This window comes from Xyrauchen texanus, chromosome 3 (assembly GCF_025860055.1).
Source record: "Xyrauchen texanus isolate HMW12.3.18 chromosome 3, RBS_HiC_50CHRs, whole genome shotgun sequence".
Lineage (NCBI taxonomy): Eukaryota > Metazoa > Chordata > Actinopteri > Cypriniformes > Catostomidae > Xyrauchen > Xyrauchen texanus.
In genome coordinates, this window is record NC_068278.1 from 46,495,707 (window position 1) to 46,520,233 (window position 24,527).

General features: G+C 43.0%; 1 protein-coding gene across 1 annotated transcript in view; it reads left to right on the top strand.

Moving 5' to 3' along the window:
- The window catches only part of LOC127633466 (teneurin-1-like), a 317,015-nt gene that overhangs the window by 58,314 nt on the left and 234,174 nt on the right, over positions 1 to 24,527 (top strand). The window contains exons 2-3 of the mRNA XM_052112592.1: positions 5,902 to 6,165; positions 24,208 to 24,471. Coding sequence (XP_051968552.1) covers positions 5,967 to 6,165; positions 24,208 to 24,471 — 463 coding nt within the window. The 5' untranslated portion in view covers positions 5,902 to 5,966. The remainder of the gene's footprint in view (positions 1 to 5,901; positions 6,166 to 24,207; positions 24,472 to 24,527) is intronic.

A 24,527-nucleotide genomic window follows, 5' to 3' on the forward strand; every position in this document is an offset into this window, starting at 1 on the left:
CTATATATTTTGTATGTGTTGAACCTTGACACCGCACGACACACCACGGAAAGTGCACCGTATGAACGATTTCATGCTAAAGAGCCGCTAAGATGTGCGTTTTTACATCATATTTTCTGTGTAAATGTCAACATCATCAAAAGTATGTATAAAGGACTGACGTCACACAAAACATGAGCTCAATGATGTCATTAAAAATCAGTCTGTGACCGAGCTGTGAATATGTGTGTAAAACATCAGTGAACATTGTCCGGAATTTATAGCCTCGGCTGATGTAATCATTAGATGCACCTGTGGCCAGGCTATAAATAAATGCGTCACCAGGTGTCGTCAGATCCTCTTTTTTCAGAGCGATTCTGTGTGTGTGTGTGTTTTACAACCCTGTAAAAACTTTCTTTCCTCTGCTAGGAGTTAGAATTTGTTAGGCAGTGTGCAGTGAACCTTTTCTCCTTTTCTCTTCTTTCTAAGAAAATAATATATATATTTAAAAGAGAGAATGACTGAAAGCCAGGGCAAACGATGCGTGTTCCCCTGTTCTAGCTCTATAGCCGAAGAGGACATGCATCAGTTTTGCTCTGTTTGTTTGGGGGAAGAGCACGCTGCTCTCGCGTTGCAGCAGGGCGGGTGCGAGCACTGCGATTTGCTTTCTGGCAAAGTGCTTCGCGCTCGCCTCGCTATCTTCCAGGAGTCAGCATCCACGCTTAGTTTGTGGGGTTCTCGCCATGGATTTGGCTGAGGAACAAGAGACGGGTTTGTCCCTTTCTCTCACTCTCTCCCCAAACCCAGCTGGTCCTTCACATGATCATGAAGCGCGTTCCGACGCCTCTTCGGTTCATGAGGGGGACCGCGATTCTCTTCCCGCCTCCGAGCTTTCCGTCCGCGATAAAAAATCAGCGGAGGAATTGCTCGATGTGGTTACTCGTGCGGTCGCCAGACTCCAGTTGGACTGGCCACGCCAAAAAGAGACTCCCAAACCCTCCAAATTATGGGATAGATATTTATCTAGCAATCTGGGGAAGGGAACGCCTCATCAGTCCCTTTGCTTCTTTGATAACCTCCATGAAGAGCTTTCTCGCTCATGGAGGAACCCCTATTCTTCCCGTGTTCATGTACCCTCGACGTCATTATATTCGACTATCGTGGGTGCTGAGGCACGGGGATATTCAGTGATGCTGCAGGTTGAAGAGCCAGGCTCGGCATCGTCACTCAAAAAGCCCTCTCTCCCCTCAAAGCCTTGTAGGACAACCTCCAATTTAGTGGGAAGGGCTTATCAAGCATCAAGGTCAGGCTGGTGCTGCTCTGCACACTATGGCTGTATTATAGGCGTACCAGGCTGACCTGCTGGACGACCTGAGTGTGGGTGCTGCGCTCGACGAACAATCCTTCTCTGAGCTTCGCAGAAGAGCCACAGATCTTTCTCTCCGCACGACCAAGCAAGCAGCCTGTGCTATTGGCCGGTCTATGTCTGCCTTGGTCACCGCAGAGAGGCACCTTTGGCTCAACCTTTCAGGCATCAAGGACAAGGACAAAGTTTTCCTCCTTGATGCCCCAGTTTCGCCCACTGGCCTATTCGGTGACGCCATGACCACGGTTATCTCCAGGTTCCAGGAGGCAAAAAGCCATGAGGAAGCCTTCGGGCAGTTCCTCCCTCGCCGCACTCAGGGGATGGGCCCTTCGGCCCCCCAGACCCGCCTCGGTCCTGTTAGAAGGGAGGGTCAAAAGCAAAGCGTGGCGAGTCGTGCTCCTCCTCCCAGGGATTGGGGACAATCTCGTCGCCCTCGGCAGCCCCCGAAGCATGACCTCAGGACCGTAATTTCTAAAAAGAGAAAACCCTGATGGTCTTGTGCCTAGATTTAGGGGGTAGCTCCCCTCAGGACGGGGTGCGTGCTTCACTTAACCCCTCCCAGTACCCCCTCGTACCCCCCTCCATTCCAAGCAAATCTCCTGGTTAAAGGGGCCATGGAATGTGTTCCTCTTCCAGAGAGAGAGTTAGGTTATTACACTAAGTACTTCCTGGTTACCATGGAGGGTGAGGGGTGGCGTCTGGCTTAAATCTTAAAGCTTGAACTGCCCAGTCTGGGTGTTCAAGTCCTAGATGCTGCCTATCAAGACGATCGTGTCTCAAGCCCTACGTCTCGTTTGGCTGGTCACCATCGATCTTATGACGCACTTCTTTACTTCATTTAGAAGTTCTGCCACAACACAGGAAGTTCCTGAGGTTCACTTTCGGGGGGCAAAGTCTTCCAGTGTCAGGTTCTTCCATTCGGCCTAGCCCTTTTTACCCGCACATTCACAAATGCATGATGTAGCGCTGGCTCCTTTGCGACTCTGGGGCATCTGCATTCTTAATTATATGGACGACTGGCTGATCCTAGCGCAGTTTCAGGAACTGGCAGTTCAGCACAGAGATATCGTCTTAGTTCATCTGGTTTCTCTGGGGTTGAGGCTCAACGCCAAGAAAAGCCTCTCTCCCACTCAGAACACTGTCTTTCGGGGCATCGTATGGAGTTCAGTCACAATGCGGGCACAACTGTCTCCCGCTAGAATTGAGTCCATTCAGATCACCCTGAGCAAAGTCAGGCTAGGTCAAGGTTGCACTGTTATCAGTATCAATGATTTCCTGGTCTCAGGGCGACCGTGTCCTCGGTGATCCCTCTGGACCTTCTGCTCATGAGACTGTTTTTGTTGAGGCTCAAAGCCAGGGGATTTCTTCCAAGGGCCAAAACCCCTAGGCTAATAAGGGTTACGCGCCTCAGGCTTCATTCCCTTTCTATGTGGTTCAGACCCCAGTTTTTTTGCCTTGGGTCCCACTCTAAGTGCGTCTTGTTGTCACAGGCTACTAACGACAGACGTCTCCCTGACGGGCTGGGTAGTGGCCTTAAGTGGTCGTCCAGCTTAAGGGGATAGAAGGATCGTCAGCTTGGTTGTCACAGTCACTGTCACGAGTTGATGGCTGTATTTCTGGCCCTGAAATACTTCCTCCTGAGGCTGCAATGTCTTGGTGCGGGTGGGCAATACAGCGGTAGCCTCTCACATAAATCATCAGGGAGATCCACGTTCTTGTCAGTTGTATTTCTGATGTGTCGGATTCTCCTTAGGGCCCTGGGTAAGCTCCTGTCACTCAGGGCAGTTATATACCTGGATGCCCGTATGTGGGGGCAGATTTACTGTCCAGACAGAAAATACCAACGGGGGAGTGAAAACTCCACCCTAAGGTAGTAGTTGGCCAGAGTTCGCTAGCAAGGGTCTTGCTTCTTAATGATAGCACTGTGCTGTCCGAACAGGGTTTGGTTCTCGTAGCTAATTTGTTTCCTCGACGGCTCGCCTTGGGCGATTCAGAACAGGAAGGATCTTTTATCTCAGGCACAGGGGACAGTATTTCATCCCTGCCCCGAATTGTGGAATCTTTCATGCTTGGTCCGTAAGGGTACCAACTGAGGGACACAGGGCTTTCTCCTGAGTTTATCGAGACCATTTTAAATGCAGGCTTCTTCCACTTGGAACAAGTTTGGGTGAGATCGTATAGGGCAGAAGAGGACCTCTTCACCTCTATGAACAGCGCAATATCTCCCTGAGTCACCCAGCCCCCTTGGGTCTGGACGTTAAGACATATACATGACCCAGAATGCATCTGTATGTGGTTCTTACCCTGGTTTCTCTGCTCCCGGGAGTCTTGGCTAATGTTCACCAGCAAGGGTCTTGCCTCCTACTAATGGTGCTGCGCTGGCCAAACAGGATATGGTTCTTGGAGTTAATATCTCTCCTCGACGGCTCGCCTCGGGCGATTCCGAACAGGGAGGACCTTCTTTCTCTGGCTCAGGGGACATATTCATCCCCAGCCCGAATTGTGAAACCTTTCATGCTTGGCCCCTGTAGGGTACCAACTGAGGTTCACAGGGCTTTCTCCTGAGGTAATCGAGACCATTTCAAGTGCTAGGGCTCTCTCCACTTGGAACTGATCTGGTTTGAGTTGTCCCAGGTAGGACCAAAAGCATTCTTTGCACTCTCACCCTGACTACATGCCCAAGGTGCCTTTCGCGACCCTTGGCCGGTTATTCTCTAAGCTTTCTGCTCCCTGCCGTTTGTAACGCTGGAGCAGCTAAGACTTCTCAGACTTTGTCCAGTCTGTACCCTTCAGACTTATGTCCACCGCATTTGCTAGTGGCGTAAATTCAGGGCAGCAATTCTTCACTTGGAAGCAGTGACCGGGTGGCGGTCACGTCCTGGCAGACTATTTCACTTTGGGTGAGGGACATTACTTCCCGGGCCTATGAGGGGCTCGATCAAGCTTATCCAGTAGGTTTTAGGGCGCACTCTTCCAGAGGGCTCTCCTCCTCTAATGCCTTGGCTAGAAGTCTCCCTCTGCAGCAAGTTTGTGGTGCAGCAGGTTGGTCCTCTCCGCACACATTCATTAGACTTTTATAGTTTGGATGTTCTTGCCACTCCGGGCTCTTATGTCCTTGAGTCGACATCTCAAGCTCATGTCTGAACAAGTTTGTGAGGTGGCAGGCTGGTCCTCTCCGCACACATTCATCAAATTTTATGGTTTAGATGTTTATGCTTCTCTGGGCTCTTACGCCCTTGAGTCGACATCTCAAGCTCATGTCTGAGACCTCTCGTGTTCTTGTGAGCACACTTCACAACTGTAGGGGTCCGGACAGCCCCAGTGCGGCGGTGTGGGTATTGCGTTCCCAAGAGCGCTTCTCAAAAGTGCAGCATCATAGTGAAGCTTTTTGTAAAGGGAACGTCTCGGGCTACGTATGTAACCCTTGTTCCCTGAAAAAAGCGGAACGAGATGCTGCGCTGTTTTGCCCCAGGACTGCTCTTCAAAAAGAAGTATCTGATGACACCTGGTGACACATCGATTTATAGCCTAGCCACAGGTGCATCTAATGATTACATCAGCCGAGGCTATAAATTCCGGTCAATGTTCATTGACGTGTTACACACATATTCACAGCTTGGTCACAGCTAGGATTGTTCCCAAAAGTGCAGCATCTCGTTCCGCTTTTTTCAGGGAACAAGGGTTACATACGTAACCTGAGACGTTTGCATGATTTTAGTGTGATAAAATTGCTTACTAAGCATTTCTGTGTAAAGTTATTTTACAATTTTACAACTTCGTTGCCTTGACGAAACCCTAAATGACTTCTTTGGTTCAAACAAATCTTCAGTTCAAATAATACATGAGTTTTAACAGAAGAACTAATGTAAGTGCTTTTATGAAAGTATAACCTTCACATTTCTGCCTTTAAACCATCCAAAAGTGTACTTCAATTGTAAGTGCCATCACTCTGACCTTGATTTTTGCTTTTTATAAAGAAAAGGAGGGAAGAGTCCAATTTATTTTATTACTTTTTTTTGTGGTAATCAACATAATACCACAAATGCTGTTGATTGAGCTTAACTTGTATTGAACCTAAATTATTCCTTTAATGCCATTATTTAAATTACTTGCCATTACTGGATGGTTGATTAACTTTTGTTTTGAGTTTGTTTCCACCGATCTTTCACCTTTTTATGTCCTCTCTTTTCCTCTATCTAAGCATCTCTTTATCTCTTCATCTCACCCTTCATCTATCAATCTCTCTATCTCTCCCTCTTCTCTTTCATTCGTCCTCCAAGACCTTCTTTCTTTTCTCTGTGGTCGATTAATGTTTAACTAAAACAAAGGGGTGGTTTTGGAAAGTGTTTCTGTTTTGTTTTGTCCTTTATGCCTCCCTTTAAAAGTATTGCTATAGAATAGCCATTTGTCCTCAAGCCATTTAATGTTTTAGGTTACAAAATATTGCACCAATAATTTGAAAGTTTGGCATACATTTGAACTGCTGTTGTTTGTTTTCTGTTTTATCAATTCTGTTTTGTTCTTTGTTCTGTGTGTGTGTGTTTGTTTGTGTGTAGTGTGTTTTGAGTGAGTATTTCAGATTACTGAGTGTGTGTGAGTGATAAGGTGAATAATAGCAGAGATGGACGAGAAGCTATATCAGTCTCTTGCTCAACCCCACCCTGGCCTGGAGCTCAGTTATTCCAGCTCGTCTGAGGAAGAGGAGGGTACTAACCTTCATCACAAACACTACAGAGAGGCTACTCGCACTGACTACGAGCCTGACCGCAGATTCACCTACAACAGCCACAAAGTTCGCAGGAAAGAGCACCCCCGGAAAGGTAAGATTTTAAAAACGTGTCTGTATGTCTGTGGGGGATGGAATGTCCAAAACTGTCACTGGAAAAGTAGCAAAACCAGACAAAACCAGACTGTAGGAATGTTCTCAAAAATGAAGATAAAGGGAGTAATTTTTTATTCAAATCTAAACATGCCAAATAGCTGTTTAAATAGAAATGTATATTAACGGGAAGTCCCCACAAGGAAATGTATTCAAGCTTGTGTGTGAAAAAGATGGAGGAAGAGAGACATCTTTAAATAACATAATCTCTAGTGGGTGTGAGTGGCCTAATGGTCAGAGGTAAAAATTATGTGCCAGACAAGTGATGTGGGGGATCCCAAAATGGTGTTTTATTATAGCTAAATGTAATATAAAGTTTATTATACACTCACTGGCCACTTTATTAGGTACACCTGAACATCTACTTATTCATGCGATTTTATAAATTCATGCAGATATGGGTCAGGAGTACTCAGAATGGAGAAAAAATGTAATCCGAGTGACTTCGACCGTGACATGATTGTTGGATAGATGGGCTGGTTTGATTGTTTCTGTAACTGCTGATATCCTGGGATTTTCACACACAACATTCTCTAGAGTGTAAAGAGAATTTTGTGAAAAACAAAAAACATCCGGCGAGCAGCAGATCTCTGGGTGAAAATGCCTTGTTGATGAGAGAGGTCAACAGAGAAAGGCCATACTGTTTTGAGCTGACAGAAATGCTACGGTAACTCAGATAATCCCTCTGTACAATTATAGTGAGCAGAATAGCATCTCAGAATGCACAACATGTCAAATCTTGAGGTGGATGTGCAACAACAGCAGAAGACCACTTCTGTTCCACTTCTGTCAGCCAAGAACAGAAAACTGAGACTGCAGTGGGCCTACCATTTGTGTACCTCAGCAAAAATCCAGATTTGTCAGAACAGGCGATATTTTTCCACTTGTCTACTCTCCAGTTTTGGTGAGCCTTTGCCCACTGCAGCCTCAATTTCCTGTTCTAAGCTGTCAGTAGTGGTACCCTGAGAGGTCTTCTGCTGCTGTAGCCCATCAGCCTCAATGTTCAACATGTTGTACATTACGAAATACTTTTCTGAATAGCACTGTTGTAAAGTGTGTTTATTTGGGTTACTGTCACCTTCCTGTCAGCTTGGACCAGTTTGGCCATTCTTCTCTGACCTCTGTCAGTAACAAGCCATTTTCTATATATATGATAATTTTCCACCCAGTCTGTTTTGGCCTAAGCGCCTCCTTAAAACTTCAATGTAAACGCCCAGTGTTATGATTGGCTAACATCATGCAGCCCTTCAAATACAGCAAACTCAATCAGAAGAACATTCTAAAATAAAAATTGTAGGGTTTACACATAACGCACATCCAACACATTGCATCTGAATATATTAAACTGGTCATCTCAAGCACAACTGTTATCACTCAGCATCATAAACTATCAGTCATGAAATTTGAAATATTCATGAATGAAGGGTTTTTAATGGCCCCATCCTTCAATAACAGTTCCTTTGCCAAGCTTGCAATCATATTTTGTCTGTTCACATGCAGTCCATGCTGACATGAGCCAAAAAAGTGCACATACATAGTCTAAAAAATGGTGAAATTACACACATACATACTGAAGGTGCATTGAGGTGCACATCGCCGGAAACTCACCGAAACGGTCAAAGACGTCCTATATTTGAATACACTAACAATTAAATAAAATAGCGCAGATAGGTGAAAGAATGTATCCATTTCTCAGGCAGCAGCTGAATAAGAGAATTGCTTCTACCTTTTAGAGTTGTAACTTGACACCACGTCTTTTAAAAGCAGCACAAGATATGTTTCAAGCTGTCAAAGATGTTTGTCTAATGCATAAATATAATCCAAAAAAGTCTAGATGGGTCCCCTTAGGTGTTATGTAAGGAATAATTAGTCACACAAGGCCTACTCTTTTGACTTGAATTGCACGCCAGTGGGCAGGGCCAAGGGTTCGATGACACATGTTGTGGAATGTTTAAATACAAATGAGCAATGTCTCGTGATGTCACGAACAGACAGATTTCAAAACGAGACATTTCAGCATGGTGGCAACTATAAATGCACTTTTTAAACTTGGGAGGAAGTTTTGAGTTCTGAAATGTATAGAATGTTTTTTATAGTACAGGTACCTCTTATATGTCTAAATAACAAGGAAATTTGATTCTCCATTTCATGACCCCTTTAAGAATAATGTCTTTTTTATAGACATGTTGCACTTCTGAAAGTGTTAATGTATTGTGGACTGAGAATGGTGTTAGCATGATGTCTAGTGGTGCACCGATCAGTAAATTTGAGGCTGATACCAATTTTTTAACACTAAGATCGGCCTATACGATTTTTTCTTAAAGTGCCCTTTGCCACACTTTTGCTAATTATATGCTGCAGGTATATGCTTATGCCCCACAGACTAAAATTATGGTAACAGTTTACAAAAGCATTTCTTTTGTTAACATTATTTAACAACATTACTGTAGTTAACATGAACTAATGAACTTAATGTTAGTTACAACATATACTAATACGTTTTTTAAATAAAAAGTTGTACTAATTAATGCACTTTGAACTAACATGAACTAACAATGAACAATTGGATTTTTATTTTTACATTATGATTAATAAATGCTGTAAAAATATTCCTTGTTCATTGTTTGTGCGTTATGCCTAATACATTAACTAACGTTAAAGAAATTAAATCATTTTATTAAGTGTTACCAAAAGTACATTAAAATTATATTAATTGTGAATTGCTTACATTTATTTGTATTGAAAACAGTTATGAATAGTTCTGTTGTTAATATCAAAATGTCATCTTGACATAGTGGCAATCAAAAACCATGTGAGCATCACACACAGCAGAAATACTTTCAAAAATAAGAAAAATATATCCATTACAAGCTCTAAAACGGCTCCAGTGGAAATCATTAATATCTGTTATTTGTTTACTGTCTATACTGTCTTGTTGTAACACATCACTAATTATTAAGCAAAACGGCGCTGTGCCGTTATTGAAGGATAAACAGTTACATCTGTTATTAGTGGTATCGTGACCAACATTAATCTGATTTAAATTGGGATCCTCACAGAATAGTGCTGAGATGAGTGACTGATGATGAGATATTGAGAGCACCTGGAGAGCTTGCATGTTTGATTGACACAGAGATCGCTCATGTTAAAGAGAGTAAAGCTCTCAACCATAGCAACAATATAGACATAAAGGGAAATACAAATCATGATCCATTGACTATAAATAATATATTCAGCACATACTACAATAAACTTTATACCCCTGACCACAATCTCAATTTATCAGATATCAATAGGTTTCTAGATTCAATTCCACTTCCAAAACTAAACAATAAACAGGTAGAAACACTAGATGCCCCATTAAGAGTCAATGAATTTCAACAAGCTATGAAACAACTCTCAAATAACTAAGCACAAAGCATGGACGGATTCCCTGCAGAGTTCTATAAACACTTCTGGGACACGATATCACCACTTTTTCTAAGTATGGCCAGTGAAATCTTAAACACTTCAGTGCCACCACATAGGAATACCGCCATAATCTCTGTACTCCTAAAACCAAACAAAGACCCAACATCGTGTGCAAGTTATCACCCTATATCACTAATCAATATAGACATCAAAATTGTCAGCAAAGTACTAACAGCAAGATTTGAATTAGTCATCTCAGATCTTGTCCATTTAGATCAAACCGGATTTGTTAAAAATAGAAACTCTTCAACTAATACATGTCGTCTTTTTAATTTAATGCATATAGCAAATTCTTTTACAAAAAAATTTATATTTTCAGAAAAGGAATTTGATTGTGTGAATTAGACTTTTCTTTTTGCAGTATTTAAAAAAATTGCTTACGGGGAAACATTTATTCAGAGGATCAAAGCTCTAGGTGAATGATAGAACATTCACCTAGAGCGGTAGTCACAACCTGACGTTGTGTCAATGTAGTTACATTAGGGATAACTTTTGGGAGCCTGAGACACCTCTGATCTTTGATAAAAGGCCAATGGGAATTGGCCAGTGGTATTTTCATGCTACTACCCGAACATAAGGGTATAAAGGAGCTGGTGTGAGTACTGCTCAGTCAGATTTTCTCTTCAGAGCCGAGCGTCAAAGTTCACAGAGCTGAATTCCCACGGCTTCCCATTCACCTCTGCTGGATCTGACAACGCATTTCAGTGGCTTCCCCCTCTCTGCACTGGTGCACTGAAGAGATCGCCCCTGGACGCTTCGGCAAAACCCTAAAAAGAGTATATTCTAAAGGTTTATAAATCCTAAAATAGCGGCACACATGGAAATGTCTTTTTAAAGATGCGTATTTTTAAAGATGCCTTTCCGTTTGTGTGTTATTCCTGGTTGAGGTCGTTATCTCTCACCTTCTGAAGGCCATGATCGCTATCTTTCGTGTCTAGGCGCTGCCCACACGGAGACATCGTTCATGGATGGGTCATGTTCTCACTGCAAGAACATGACCATGGCAACATTGTGGTCACGGCTTGCCTTCGTAAGAAAGCAAGCCAGCGTGGCTAGCACTGGGGCCGATTTGGGACCTCAATGTGACCACCTCGTCAGGTATTTCCCCATGGACCTCCCATTCCCCAGCATGCTCATTTGACCCGATCGGGCTTCCGGATGAGTCTGCCGGCTCGTCTCGGGGCCAGTTTGACCTCTTGTTCGGGGCCTGCAAAGGTGATGAGCTCTTGAGCGCAGCATCGGAGAGCGGGCTCGTCCAGTCGGACGCAGAGGCCTCAGCTGGGCTTCCCCCAGGCGACCCTGGTAAAACTATGCCTGCAGAGCACCGCCACCTGGCGAGCCAGAGACGAGGAGACCCGCTGTTCTGTAGCTGGTGAACAGACAATGGGTGGAGGGACGGGAGGAGAATCTTTTTTTCCCTTTTCATTTTATTTCGCCACACGCTCAAGTAGCTGCGGTACCCAAAAGTTCAACAAAATAGCGGTTTCCTTATACCCTGGGTCACCTATTCGGTGTGCACGGCCGTCATTACAACCACTGTCCACCATTCCATTTTGGCAGGTCTGGCGCTCCAGCGGGAATGATGCTAACTTGCATGCTGAAATTACTACCCTCCTATGGAAGGGTGCGATAGAGCCTGCCCATCCGACCAAGATGAAGAAAGTGTTTTACATCCCCTATTTCATTGTACCGAAGGAAGGCGATGAGTTGCGGCCAATCTTGAACCTGCGAGTACTTACACAGACTTCCGTTCAAGATGCTGATGGAAAAACGCATTCAAGCGAGTGCCGAAATCAAGATTGGTTTGCGGCGGAAGACCTGAAGGACGCATACTTCTACGTCTCAATTCCACATTGCTTTCGGCCTGTCCCTGTTCCCTCGTGTCTTCACAAAAGTCGCAGAGGCAGCCCTTTCCCCATTAAGGGAAGTGGGCATTCGCATTCTCAACTACCTCATTGACTGGCTAATCCTATCTCACTCTCGGGATGTGTTGTGTGCACACAGGGACCTGGTGCTCATGCACCTCAGCCGGCTAGGGCTTCGGGTCAACGGGGAAAAGAGCAAGCTCCTCCCAGTTCAGAGGATCTCTTTTCTCAGCTTGGAGTTGGACTCATTCTCGATGATGGCATGCTTCACGAATGAGCACGCACAGTCGGTGCTGACCTGTTTGAAGGCGTTCAGACAGAAAACAGCGGTTCCACTGAAACTCTTTCAGAGGCTCCTGGGTCATATATTGCCCTCAGTGGTTGCCATGCCTCTCGGGTTGATGCATATGAGACCGCTTCAACACTGGCTCCAGACTCGAGTCCTGAGATGGGCATGGTGCCACGGGACACATCGCGTGGCCATCACGCCGGTCTGTCGCCGCCTCTTCAGACCTTGGACCGATATTACATTTTGACGGGCAGTTGTTCCCCCTAGAGCAGGTCTCCAGTCATATCGTGGTTATGACGGATGACTACAAGATGGGCTGGGGCACTGTATGCACGGACCTGCGGCTACGTTAGCACATCAACTGCCTTGAGGTGTTGGCAATACTGCTCACCCTGCGGAGGTTCCGGACGTTGATCTAGGATGGGCCTGCCGTTGATCTTGGACCTCACTTGGACCTCAGCGAAACGTGCCTGGAGTGTGGTCTGGGCTACTTTCAAGTGATCTTGATAACCCATACGGGCTATGTGCACAAGGTTCCCACGACCCCATTTAGGGATCAGGTGGTGAACCTGCAAGTGCTGCCCCAGGAGGAGGCAGACCCAGCCTTGACATTGCTATGTCCGGTGCACGCTTTACGCATCTATTTGGATCACACGCAGAGCTTTAGGGTCTCTGAGCAGCTCTTTGTCTGCTTTGGTGGACAACGGAAAGGAAGTGCTGTCTCCAAGCAGATAATTGCCCACTGGGTCATTGATGCCATAGTGATGGCATATCACACCCAACACCTGCGAGGTTCTACAATCTCCAGGTTGAGCCCGTTTCGTCCCATGTCTTGGCAGGAATGAACAGGTAAGTCCAGGACAGTTGGCTGGATGTATCACTTGCTTATAGCGCCTTTCACCTCCCCTGAGCTGAAGACGTGCGCTGTTGACTCCAAGTAGTGTGCACAAAATCTGTTCCATGGATGACTTACTCCTAGCCCTGTGGCAGACTCGCTGCCGGCTCAGTACATGTGCTAACTTAGCCCTGTACTGGGGTAGGTGCTCCGCTTGTGTTGGTTCATAATAGGTGCTCCCATGCAACGTATATCTCCCGCTAAATCGTTTCTCTGTTAGTAAACTGTATCTTCCTTGGGCATGTGAAATCTCTTCCCTGGGCTGGGTGTGGTCTCCGCGGTGTCTTCCCCTTTATACTCGAAATACCACTCGCAAATTCCCATTGGCCTTTTATCAGAGATCAGAGGTGTTTCGGCCTCCCAAGAGTGACCCCTAGTGTCACTACTTCGACACAATGTCTCGTTCCCTCCATCAGGGAACGGAGGTTAAAAAAGTATCCAGGACGTTATTACAAATGGAATTATATCACTTCACACTACATAGAGGAACAATCTTTAGAACCACTAGCATCTGCAATACGCCAAAATGAAAGCATAACAGGTGTTACGGTAAACACAACAATTCATAAGATCAGTCTGTATGCAGATGATATAATAAAATCCAACAGATTCAATCAATGAAGTTTTAAAATGTATCAACACATTCTCTAAAATTTCATATTACTCAATAAACTGGAAAAAATAAACAATTTTACCTGTACATATATCATGCTGGTCAGCTCTACCATTATCAAATATTTTCCGCATTGCAGCAATACAAATTATAATACTACCAGAAATGTATTATTTAGTTAGGGCTGCAACTAACGATTATTTTGATAATCGATTAATCTAACGATTATTAGAACGATTATTTGACTATTTGCTGATTATTGCAAAGATTAATCATTAGATCTTAACTGATTATTCAGCTTGTACCTCAGCTTTCGACTTAAAAGGTTGTATTAAACGTGCTTACTAACAATAAAGAGGACAAAATCATCTTTTAAAAACACCTCTAAATGACATTCACTGAATTAATGGGAAAAAATTACTTTTTATTAAGTTTAATTCAGTAAAGAATTTCACTGCAACAATCCTATTGTTATCGAGTTTATTCTCTTGTTTCCCATTTAAAATTGTCTAAAAAACTGAATACATTTACTTGAGAAGCAACATATAACATATTTAGACTTGCTTTAAGATGATGTATCTTAAATATAAGATACTTCTGCGAGTGCAGTAAAGACAAAATATAATTATATTCAGTGGCGGACAGTAACGAAGTAAATGTAATTCGTTACTGTACTTAAGTAGCTTTTTTGCGTATCTGTACTTTACTGAAGTATTTAAATTTGGGGAGACTTTTACTTTAACTCCACTACATTTCAAAGTCAAATATCTTACTTTTTACTCTACTACATTTTCAAAATCAGTCGTTCCTTTTTATTTATGAGTGGATAAAAATGTAACTGGTCAAACGAGCCACCAATCACAGTACAGCGCGTGCACGCTTTGTTTTGAACTTGCCTTGGCGGCATCTACTAAGCGCGAACCAGGGGTGCGTTTCCCAAAAGCATCGTTAGCCAACTATGGTCGCAAGTTCCGTCGTTATCATCATAGTTCAACGAGTCAGTGTTTCCCGAAACCATCGTTCCAACGAACATTCGCAAACAGCATCGCAGAGTTGTGTGGTTGGAACGACAGCTCTCGACCTGTGGTTAGAAGCAGAGTTTCTTGTTATTATAACACGTGGGCTTATTAAATTATTATCTTGAGCCAAATAAGCAAGATGACATTCAGTACAATCAGTATCATTTATTTAGAAGACATACAAATGTCCTTTATGTCTTTTAATTTGTCAATATATTTAAAGCACCTTTTTTGAAGAGTGTGCATGTGTGAACGTGCTCTAGTGCGTAAGAACGAGCCTATGATTGAATCTAGAAATAAAGCAAATAACTGAGAAAAATATGAGATAGTCCTCAGATGACATGTCCGTAATTTATAGCAAAACATCTAGCATTAATTTGATCGCAAACAGATTCATTAAAAGTTGTTTTTACTCCACCACATGTGTGACATCATTAACCAACGTGGTTGAACGACCAATTTGCGACAATACGGTTTCGGGAAACAGTCGTGACTAGCAAGTTGATTTCTTCAACAGTGCATCGTACTACGGTAGTGGAGCAGCAAGTTACGTCGTTGTACGGGAAACGCACCCCAGAGCCGTTAAATATGAGAGTTGCGAACATAGACGGTTGCGACAGTGATCTCGCCGCCGCGCGGTCACGTGATTCGTGTAGCTCTCAATAGTTCCAAACAAATTGAATTGCCAATGATTTTAAGCGGGGCAGAGAGCAGCAGCTATTATTGCAGCAATTATCGGTAAATATTGACGCATAATGTACATTGCTTATTATGTTGACACTAAAATGACTTGCATATAATAGCATTTTTTTTCTGGGGAGTAGCAGAAACACTGCATTAATACGTTTTTGTGTTTAATTTTGGAGGAAATTGGCTGCTCCCATAACATAGAATATATATATATATATATATATATATATATATATATATATATATATATATATATATATATATATGTATGTGTGTGTGTGTGCGTGTGTGTGTGTATGTATATATATACATACACACACGAGACAACGTTCCTCCAGGACCATGGTGCTACATAAAAACAATAAAGGACCAACACAGGACCACATGAGACAACACAACGAAATAAAATACCTATATAAAAAACCTATATATACCTATATAAAGTGCACGTGCAAACATGTGCAAAAAGTACGGGACAGTACAACAAATTTCTGACAATGAACAGGACAATAGACAGTGCAGCGCCGACCAGTACTCAGTAGTGCAAAAAGATGACAGTTTCTAAAAATGTAAACATAACATACTATGAGATAGTGTTCTATGCACATAGCAGTTATTGAGGTAGCAGACAGTTATAAAGTGACAGTAATTAAAGTGCAAATCAGGACACGTGTGTGTGTGTGTCAAACCAGTCTCTGAGTATTGAGGAGTCTGATGGCTTGGGGGAAGAAGCTGTTACACAGTCTGGCCATGAGGGACCGAATGCTTCGGTACCTCTTGCCAGACGGGAGGAGGGTAAAGAGTTTGTGTGAGGGTGTGTGGGGTCATCCACAATGCTGGTTGCTTTGCGGATACAGTGTTTTTTGTAAATGTCTTTGATGGAGGGAAGAGAGACCCCAATGATCTTCTCAGCTGTCCTCACTATCCTCTGCAGGGCTTTGCGGTCCGAAACGGTGCAAGTCCCAAACCAGGCAGTGATGCAGCTGCTCAGGATGCTCTCAATAGTCCCTCTATAGAATGTAGTGAGGATGGGGGTTGGGAGATGTGCTTTCCTCAGCCTTCGAAGAAATTAGAGATGCTGCTGGGCTTTCTTGGAGACAGAGCTGGTGTTGAGGGACCAGGTGAGGTTCTCCGCCAAGTGAACACCAAGGAATTTGGTGCTTTTGACGATCTCCACAGAGGAGCCGTCGATGTTCAGCGGAGTGTGTTCACCTTGCGCTCTCCTAAAGTCAACAACCATCTCTTTTGTTTTGTCGACATTCAGGGACAGGTTGTTGGCTCTACACCAGTTCGTCAGCCGCTGCACCTCCTCTCTGTATGCTGACTCGTCGTTCTTGCTGATGAGACCCACCACGGTCGTGTCATCGGCGAACTTGATGATGTGATTCGAGCTGTGCATTGCTGCACAGTCGTGAGTCAGCAGAGTGAACAGCAGTGGACTGAGCACACAGCCCTGGGGGCCCCAGTGCTCAGTGTGGTGGTGGTGGAGATGCTGTTCCCGATCCGGACTGACTGAGGTCTCCCAGTCAGGAAGTCCAGGATCCAGTTGCAGAGGGAGGTGTCCAGGCCCAGCAGGTTCAGCTTTCCAATCAGGTGCTGGGGAATGATTGTGTTGAATGCTGAGCTGAAATCTATGAACAGCATTCGAACGTATGAGTCCTTATTGTCTAGGTGGGTGAGGGCCAGATGGAGGGTTGTGGTGATGGCATCATCCATTGAACGGATTGAACGATACGCAAACTGCAGTGGGTCTAGTGGGGGGGGCAGCTGGGTCTTAATCTGCCTCATGACGAGCCTCTCGAAGCACTTCATGATGATGGGTGGAAGTGTGACGGTAGTCGTTGAGGCAGGACACTGAAGACTTCTTTGGCATGGGGATGATGGTGGTGGCCTTGAAGCACGTTGGAACGACGGCGCTGCTCAGAGAGATGTTGAAGATGTCGGTAAGAACATCTGCTAGCTGGTCTGCACATCCTCTGAGCACTCTGCCAGGAATGTTGTCTGGTCCAGCAGCCTTCCGTGGGTTGACTCTACGTAGAGTTTTCCTCACATCTGCCGTGGTAAGACAGAGCACCTGGTCGTTGGGAGGAGGGGTGGACTTCCTCGCCATCACGTCATTCTGCACTTCAAACCGAGCGTAGAAGTCATATTAGGGCTGTCAATCGCTAAAATTTTTTTTAAAATTAATTACATGGTGTCCCGATTAATTAATCGTGAGTAATCGCATATACAAATATTTGCTGAGAAAGCCCCTCATATAACAATAATTTAATATATAAAGAGTATAGATATTTATATCAATATATAATTATACATAGTTACCTTTAAATATTTAAAATATATATATATATATATATATATATATATATATATATATATATATATATATATAATAAAAATATTCAGATAATTAAAATGCATACATTCTTGTAGCAGAAGAGTTAATCGTTGATAAGACAATACAAAAAGCGGCTTTAGAATACAATGTATTGTTTACTACCATATTATTGATCATAAGTCAGTCATTGGCATACAGTTCACAGCAATCCATTTCACAAGTGAATTTGTCAATCAGTTGGAGATTTATTATGGGGGCTTGTTTAAGAGCCCGTCAATCTGCACCTGCGTCAGACATGCTTGTGTAGCGTCTCGGGTGCGTTGCATCATAAACATAAAATGTTTAGTTCACTGTTTCAAGTTAAATATAGTTTAATACTCAATATTTAAACACATCTTGAGATACCTTAGTTCGCATTTGCGCTCCTTCAAATGTTTTGAATGCAAGAACATAACGCAAGTTTGCGTTGTTCTGCCTACTGAAGTGTTTTCTTCAATGTATAAACTGTGCATTGCTCATACAGCTGAAATTTCACTTACTGCCCTCTGGAGTAAACAAGTGGTACTACAAGCTTGCATTTTTCAGGAATCTTTCTTATTATGGTGCGATTAATTGCGTACATTTTTTTAAAGCATTATTTTTGTCAAATTAATTGCACTGAATTAATGTGTTAAATTGAAAGCCCTAATATATATATATATATATTTAAGCAATATCACATGAGCAAGAGTAGGATATGGCCCTACATCAGCACTGCTGTGATTCGGTGAGGCCGAGGCTGAGTGCCGTAGGTAATTACAGCAGTGCTGATGAAGGACCATATAGCACGATTGCAAGTTTGATATTGCTTATATACAACAGTTCAATTAACAAGTACATTTAAAAAAAAAATGAAAAACTGAGTACGGTCATAAAAACGCATTTGTGCATAGAACTACTTTATTACGCGACCGATCAGAATCTGCCATTGCTGGTTCAAAACAAATGATGCGTCCAATCCTCCGTTAGTAATTCAAAATGTTCACTTCAGAAATAGTATCAGGGCTTGTGCTGTTTCTAACAAGTCATTGGATAAACAAGGATAGACAGATGGATGTGCGTTCTTGTCTGTGTGTGTGTGTGTGTGTGTGTGTGTGTGTGTGTGTGTGTGTGTGTGTGTGTGTGTGTGTGTGTGAGAGAGAGAGAGAGATGGAGCGTATGCGATCACCTGTTGCCACACCCAATCAGAGATGCTTACAGCTTCCTGTAGGTCAGCTTTCTCAGTAGAATATAGACGTCCAAGTGGGGTATTCCTCTCTATTTTGGGGTAGCCGGTGCACAAGTAATTTGCTTTAGAAACAGTGATGTCCTCCGTCATTAACAGTATGTATCCAATGTAGAAACTCACAGAGCGCAGTTCTATTTAAACAATGACTAACGGATTCACTTTACGTAACCAACTAGCTCATATTACACACAAAAATGATCTTTTACCACCACCTGCTGGGTAACATATGTTATTTCAAAAATAAAGACAGTAACTCCTAACAAATATGCACTACGCTTACACTTTAGTTTAGAACAGCACGAACACAAGCAGAGTAATACACACACAGTGAAGCGTCTGAGTGCTGATGCTGTCACACCATCAGTGCTCATGGAACATCTCTCGTCCAATCAGATTCGAGGACCGGAACTAACTGTGGTATATATATATCATTATACTTATATATATATATATATATATATATATATATATATATATATATATATATATATATATATATATATATGAACACAAGCCTTGCAACACCTGGGTCATATAAATTGAACTCTCCACCAGGTGGCGATAGTGTTGACCACAGTGGTTGCAGTGACCCTGGAAATGAGTTGTGCTCTCAGAGTACATTTCACCCAGGTAGCAATGGTGATGACCACACCAACCAAAGGGACTTGAAAGGCAGAACTTATTCCTGCAAGGCAGGACTCGTGGCCTTTGATCTGGGAGTGGGTTGCTGCCAGGACAAGGTGTGTGGAGTGGGGGGTCCTGGTATTGCAGCTGGGGACGGGTTTGTGGACCCTCGCTTGAGTGGCTGCAGCAGGGGGAGCATGTGCCCTGCATCGCATGGTAATTGCACGGTAGCCTGAAGCTAATAGTAAATACAGAATAGTCAAAAATTTCCTTTGTATTTTTTTATTTTCTTCCCCTTAGTATTACATCTCTACATATATTAATGTTAGTATACATATATCAAAATACATATACAAAAGTTAATTTGCTAAAGTTGTACCATTTACCCACCTTTTATTTGCTGAATATACATTCATCTTTATTTACTGTTACTCTCTTACCTTTGTTACCCCTTATCTTTTGAAACTATATCTGTTTATTTGCTGCACATATATTACTCTTTATTTGTACTTATCATCTCTTGTGTTTACCTCTCCTTTTGTTCTCTCTTATTTACTTATTTATTTATGCATTCTCTTTTTTTCCTTTTCCCTCAATACGTTTGTAATTTTACTTATGGTGGCTCATACAGTCTCTATCGTTCACGATTCAAGTTTCATCACGGGTACTTTTGATTTGTATTTGCATGTTTATTTGATGTTTCAATTGTTTTTATACCCGTTTGCAGTCTCTTTATTCTCCTGCTGCTCACGGTGTAACAAGTCTACGAGTGCAACTACCGTAATGACTCTAAAAAATGGGCAACTTAATATTCATACACATTCTTATACATTTTTAAAAACAAAATGGCATATTCATGTGAATTACATCATGTCTGAAAGTTTAAATTTGTGAATGCTTAGAATTGCCAACAACACACCCTCCAAAGGACACTTGAATAAAGACCTCGCTCCACTCTCTCTCTCACACACACACACAGGTCTGGAAATCACACTCCCTCTAAATACACACACCCGCACACCCATACACACATACATACACAGCTAAACCACAGTGCCACATACATCCAGAAAAACATGAATCCTTGACAAATCCAGAGAGAAAAAAGTTATGAGATGTTTTGAAATTAAATTAGAAGAAGAGAAGTTATTAAATGAGAATGGATGGAAAGCTTACGATTCCTGTTACGATTTTGATTCCTTTTAATAATTTCATTAAAGATTCTTAATTTTGAGGAATAAAAATTTGTAAATAAATTCAGATTTCATTGCATTTACTGCCCTTAGCAGTCTGTTGCCAAATTATGTGATAATTTCAGATTTCAACAGAGCAGATATAACAAATCAGATGCATACAATACTTGCAAAAGGCGTGTTTACACAGATTTCTTAATGAATTTTCAAATATTTTTAGACGCTTACATGTAATCCAATAATTGGTCCTACTGTAACTATGTATTAAATAACAATTCTAAACAAACAAAACATTTCCTTATTTTTTTATCCAATTATTACAACAAAACTCTTAATGTGAAGGCCTATCTTTAACTACCTTGGTTTTTCCTCAGTAAAATTCTGTGCTGCCAAGTACATTTTATGTTATATCTTGCTTTCGGTGCTTTATAAGCACTGAATATTCTTCTCATGTGGTACACAGATGTGCGTGGGGTGATTGAAGCTTTTTTTTCGTGTGCATATTGTGCGATCCACCAAAGAATCACTCACTCGAGTGATGTGCTCTGCTCTATCCTACTGTTCCTCTGGAGCGTGCAGGCATGTGTGTCAACTGGGCGTTCCTCGATATTCAAGCTCAGGTGACAGGTGTCATACCTACATCAGACACTAGACTGAGGAGAACTACTGCTGTGTGTCTCCACCCTGATTGTGAGAGTTTATTCTGGTCATCATTATGTCAGTAGATTCACTTGAGACTGATTACTTCAGGCTATTTAAACCGCTGCCAAACTGAACTCATTACTTGGGCTTGATTTTCCTGTGCTGAAGCGTGTTCTTTGTGAGTCTTGATCTTGGACTTTTCTTGTGGACTATTTCTGTTCACTCCTTGTAGTTGAAGATTTAAGAAGAATGTATACTTTGTTGTACTTTGTCCTGTTTTCAACTCGTGGAGTGTGTTACTTGGCAAAAGAAAATTTTCTTTTGTTTGCCCTGATTTCACCCCTTGTGGTGTTTTCTGTTTTATGCTAAGCTCAGCCATTCAGCAGCTCCCCGTCACAGAGCAAGACATCCAGACAAGGCTACAAGCAATGCCCGCAAGAGTGCCAGAGGCACCGCCCCATGCCAAATCCTGCATCCTCTTTTCCCCTCTCCTTTGACCACAATGATTTTATGGAGCCCCGGAGGAATGCAGAGCACCTGACCCAGTGCTCCTTAATTCTAGAGATGCTGGCTTCGCTGTTCCCAACCAAGATCCACTGCCACAAAGGAAAATGTCTGTACTGCGGAGGAAGCACTAGTTAGATGGGGTGCACTACTGAGTGGAGCAACACATTCCTCACCACCCCAATCACGTATGATCCTGAATTCCTGGGAGTAGAATGGTCCAGAACTGATCCGATTGACTTTACTGGTAGATTCGGGGGCAGAGGAGAATTGTTTGACCTCTCCCTTGCCAAGCAGATGAACATGCCCATGGAGGTGAGTCCCTATTCTCTGCACATTCAAGCTGTGGATGGCCATCACCTAGGCAATAGATAGATTGCATGGGTGACCAAATCAGTGAGCCCATTGTGAACTTGTTCGGTTTTGTTTAGTTGACTCACCCAAAGACCCCTTGGTGCTAGGTTATTGTTGGCTTCGCACCCACAACCCACTGTTCGATTGGTCAGTAGTCAATAGTGTTCAAAGATATGTTTGACAGAGAAGTCTGATTTCCTCATGGCCAGTTCTAAATTAATGACCTCTCCCTCAGAGCCGAAGACTGAATTGCCTTGTCCTGAGTTAGATCTCTGCCAAGTTCCTGTGGCCTATCATGACCTGTGTGATGTCTTTTTCAAGTAGAAAGATACAGCCATGCCACCACATATACCAGGAGTTACCTCCCCGTAGCCATTTGTATACCTTTTCAGACTAGGGCTATGGTTGTGCCCTTGTATTGATTACAGAGCTCTAAATAAAATTACAATCAAGAATAAGTATACCCTACCTCTCATGTCCTTTGCTTTCGACCTGCTTAGAGGAGCAACCATTTTCTCCAAGCTTGACCTGCGTAATGCATACCATTTGATGCGCATCAGGTAAGGGGACAGATGGAGGATGGCATTTAGTACACCTAGTGGCCACTATGAGTACTTTGTAATGCCTTTTGGATTATCCAGCTGTCCTGCTGTCTTTCAGGCCCTGGTGAATGATGTAATAAAAGACGTTATCAAACTGTCGGTGGTCGCATACCTCGATGATATCCTCATTTTTTCCAGAAACCAGCAGGAACACTTCCAGCATGTTCAACAGGTACTTCTCTGCCTCCTTAAGTATCAGCTATGTGAAACTGTAGAAGTGCCAGTTCCATATGTCCTATACCTCCTTCCTGGTAAACACTGAAACAGGTACAACAATTTATGGGATTTGCAAACTTCTTTTTTTAGATTTATTAGTGGATTTAGTTCTGTTACAGCCCCCATCACAACCCTGACCAAAGGCTGTCTGACTCTCATTATGTGGACCACAGGAGCTCAACAGGCCTTTGAAGTTCTGAAGACTGGGTTCACCACAGCCCCCATCTTCTCCCACCCAGACCTGTGCCAGCCTTTCATGCTGGAGGTGGATGCATCTAACACTGGGGTGGGAGCAGTCCTACCTCAGAGGATACTGTCCGATGGTAAAACACACCCCTGCACCTTTTTCTCCAGAAAACTCTCTCTTACAGAGCACAACTATGATGCTGGTGACTGGGAAATCTTGGCAGTCAAGCTCGCATTGGAGGAGTGGAGGCACTGGCTGGAAGTAGCACTCCACCCATTCCGAGTTCTGACTGATCACATAAACGTACAATACTTACACAAGGCCAAACGACTGAACCCCTGACAGGCAAGGTGGGCCCTGTTTTTTAATATATTTAAATGTATTATCACGTACCATTCTGGATCTAAAAATACCAAGGCTGATGCCCTCTCTTGGCAGCATGCCTTTTCTGTTACAGACCCTCTTCACATCAACACACTTCCTGCATTTCACTGGTCACACTGTGTATTTTGCAGTATTGATTTAGGAGAAGGGCAGCGCTGCTGCTGAATAGCGCAGCAAGAAACACTGTCAGAGTTTTTTATACGGTTTTCCTTCGCATTGGCTGAAGAATGCACATTCATGAACCATTTATGGAAACCATAGTTATGAAAATCATACGGTTACGGTATTTTTTCAGTAATAGTACCAGTTTAGAAAGAGAACTGGTTTATCGGTTCCCAACCCTAAATGAGAAGGGGAGAAGAAAATAAGAAAGACAGCGAGAGAATGTGGTGTTGTGAGAGAAGCAGGTATTGTGTGTTTGTGTGTTAAATAGTGAGTTAGCTTCACAGATTTAAGCGTAAAAATGAGAGGAGAAAGTAGTCCTGGTGCACACACATACTGAAAGCTTCCTGTGTGTGTGTAAACCCTTATGTCTCATCCACTCTCTGAGATTCTTGAGGGAATTTATATGGCTTTCAAATTTTGTGCAGTTAAAAGCAGACTTATTTGTGTAAAATATTTATTTGGGGGTTACCAAGCCATTCTCCATCTCTGAAGAAAGAAGAAAATAATTTCTCAGCATGGCTCCATAAGTCTCTTCAGTCAGTACACTGAGCTGTAATCCACTAGCCTGTGTGTTGGGTGTCTGTGTGTTTGTACTTACATGACTTTTGATTTGCACTTAAGTTTGAAGTTATTTGCATGAACCTCTTTCTTTCTTATTCTCTCAGATTTCTCCGACCCCTCCCAAACTGCATTCCCTGATTTCCAGACAGAACTTCATGCAGCCAATCAGGAGCTTGCATACCCCAGGGGTGTGTCTGCAGGTGTTACCTCAGACCCTGAGTCGGAGGGTGGGGCCTCTCCTGACCACGCCTTGCGATTGTGGATGCAGGAAGTGAAGTCAGAGCACAGTTCCTGTATGTCAAGCCGAGCGAACTCTGTCCTGTCCCTCACCGATACAGAACAAGAGCGCAAGTCTGAGCCTGATAATGGTAAGGGACGGAGGTTCTTTAAGGTCAACCAGATTGTGATGATAATTTTGTTCAAT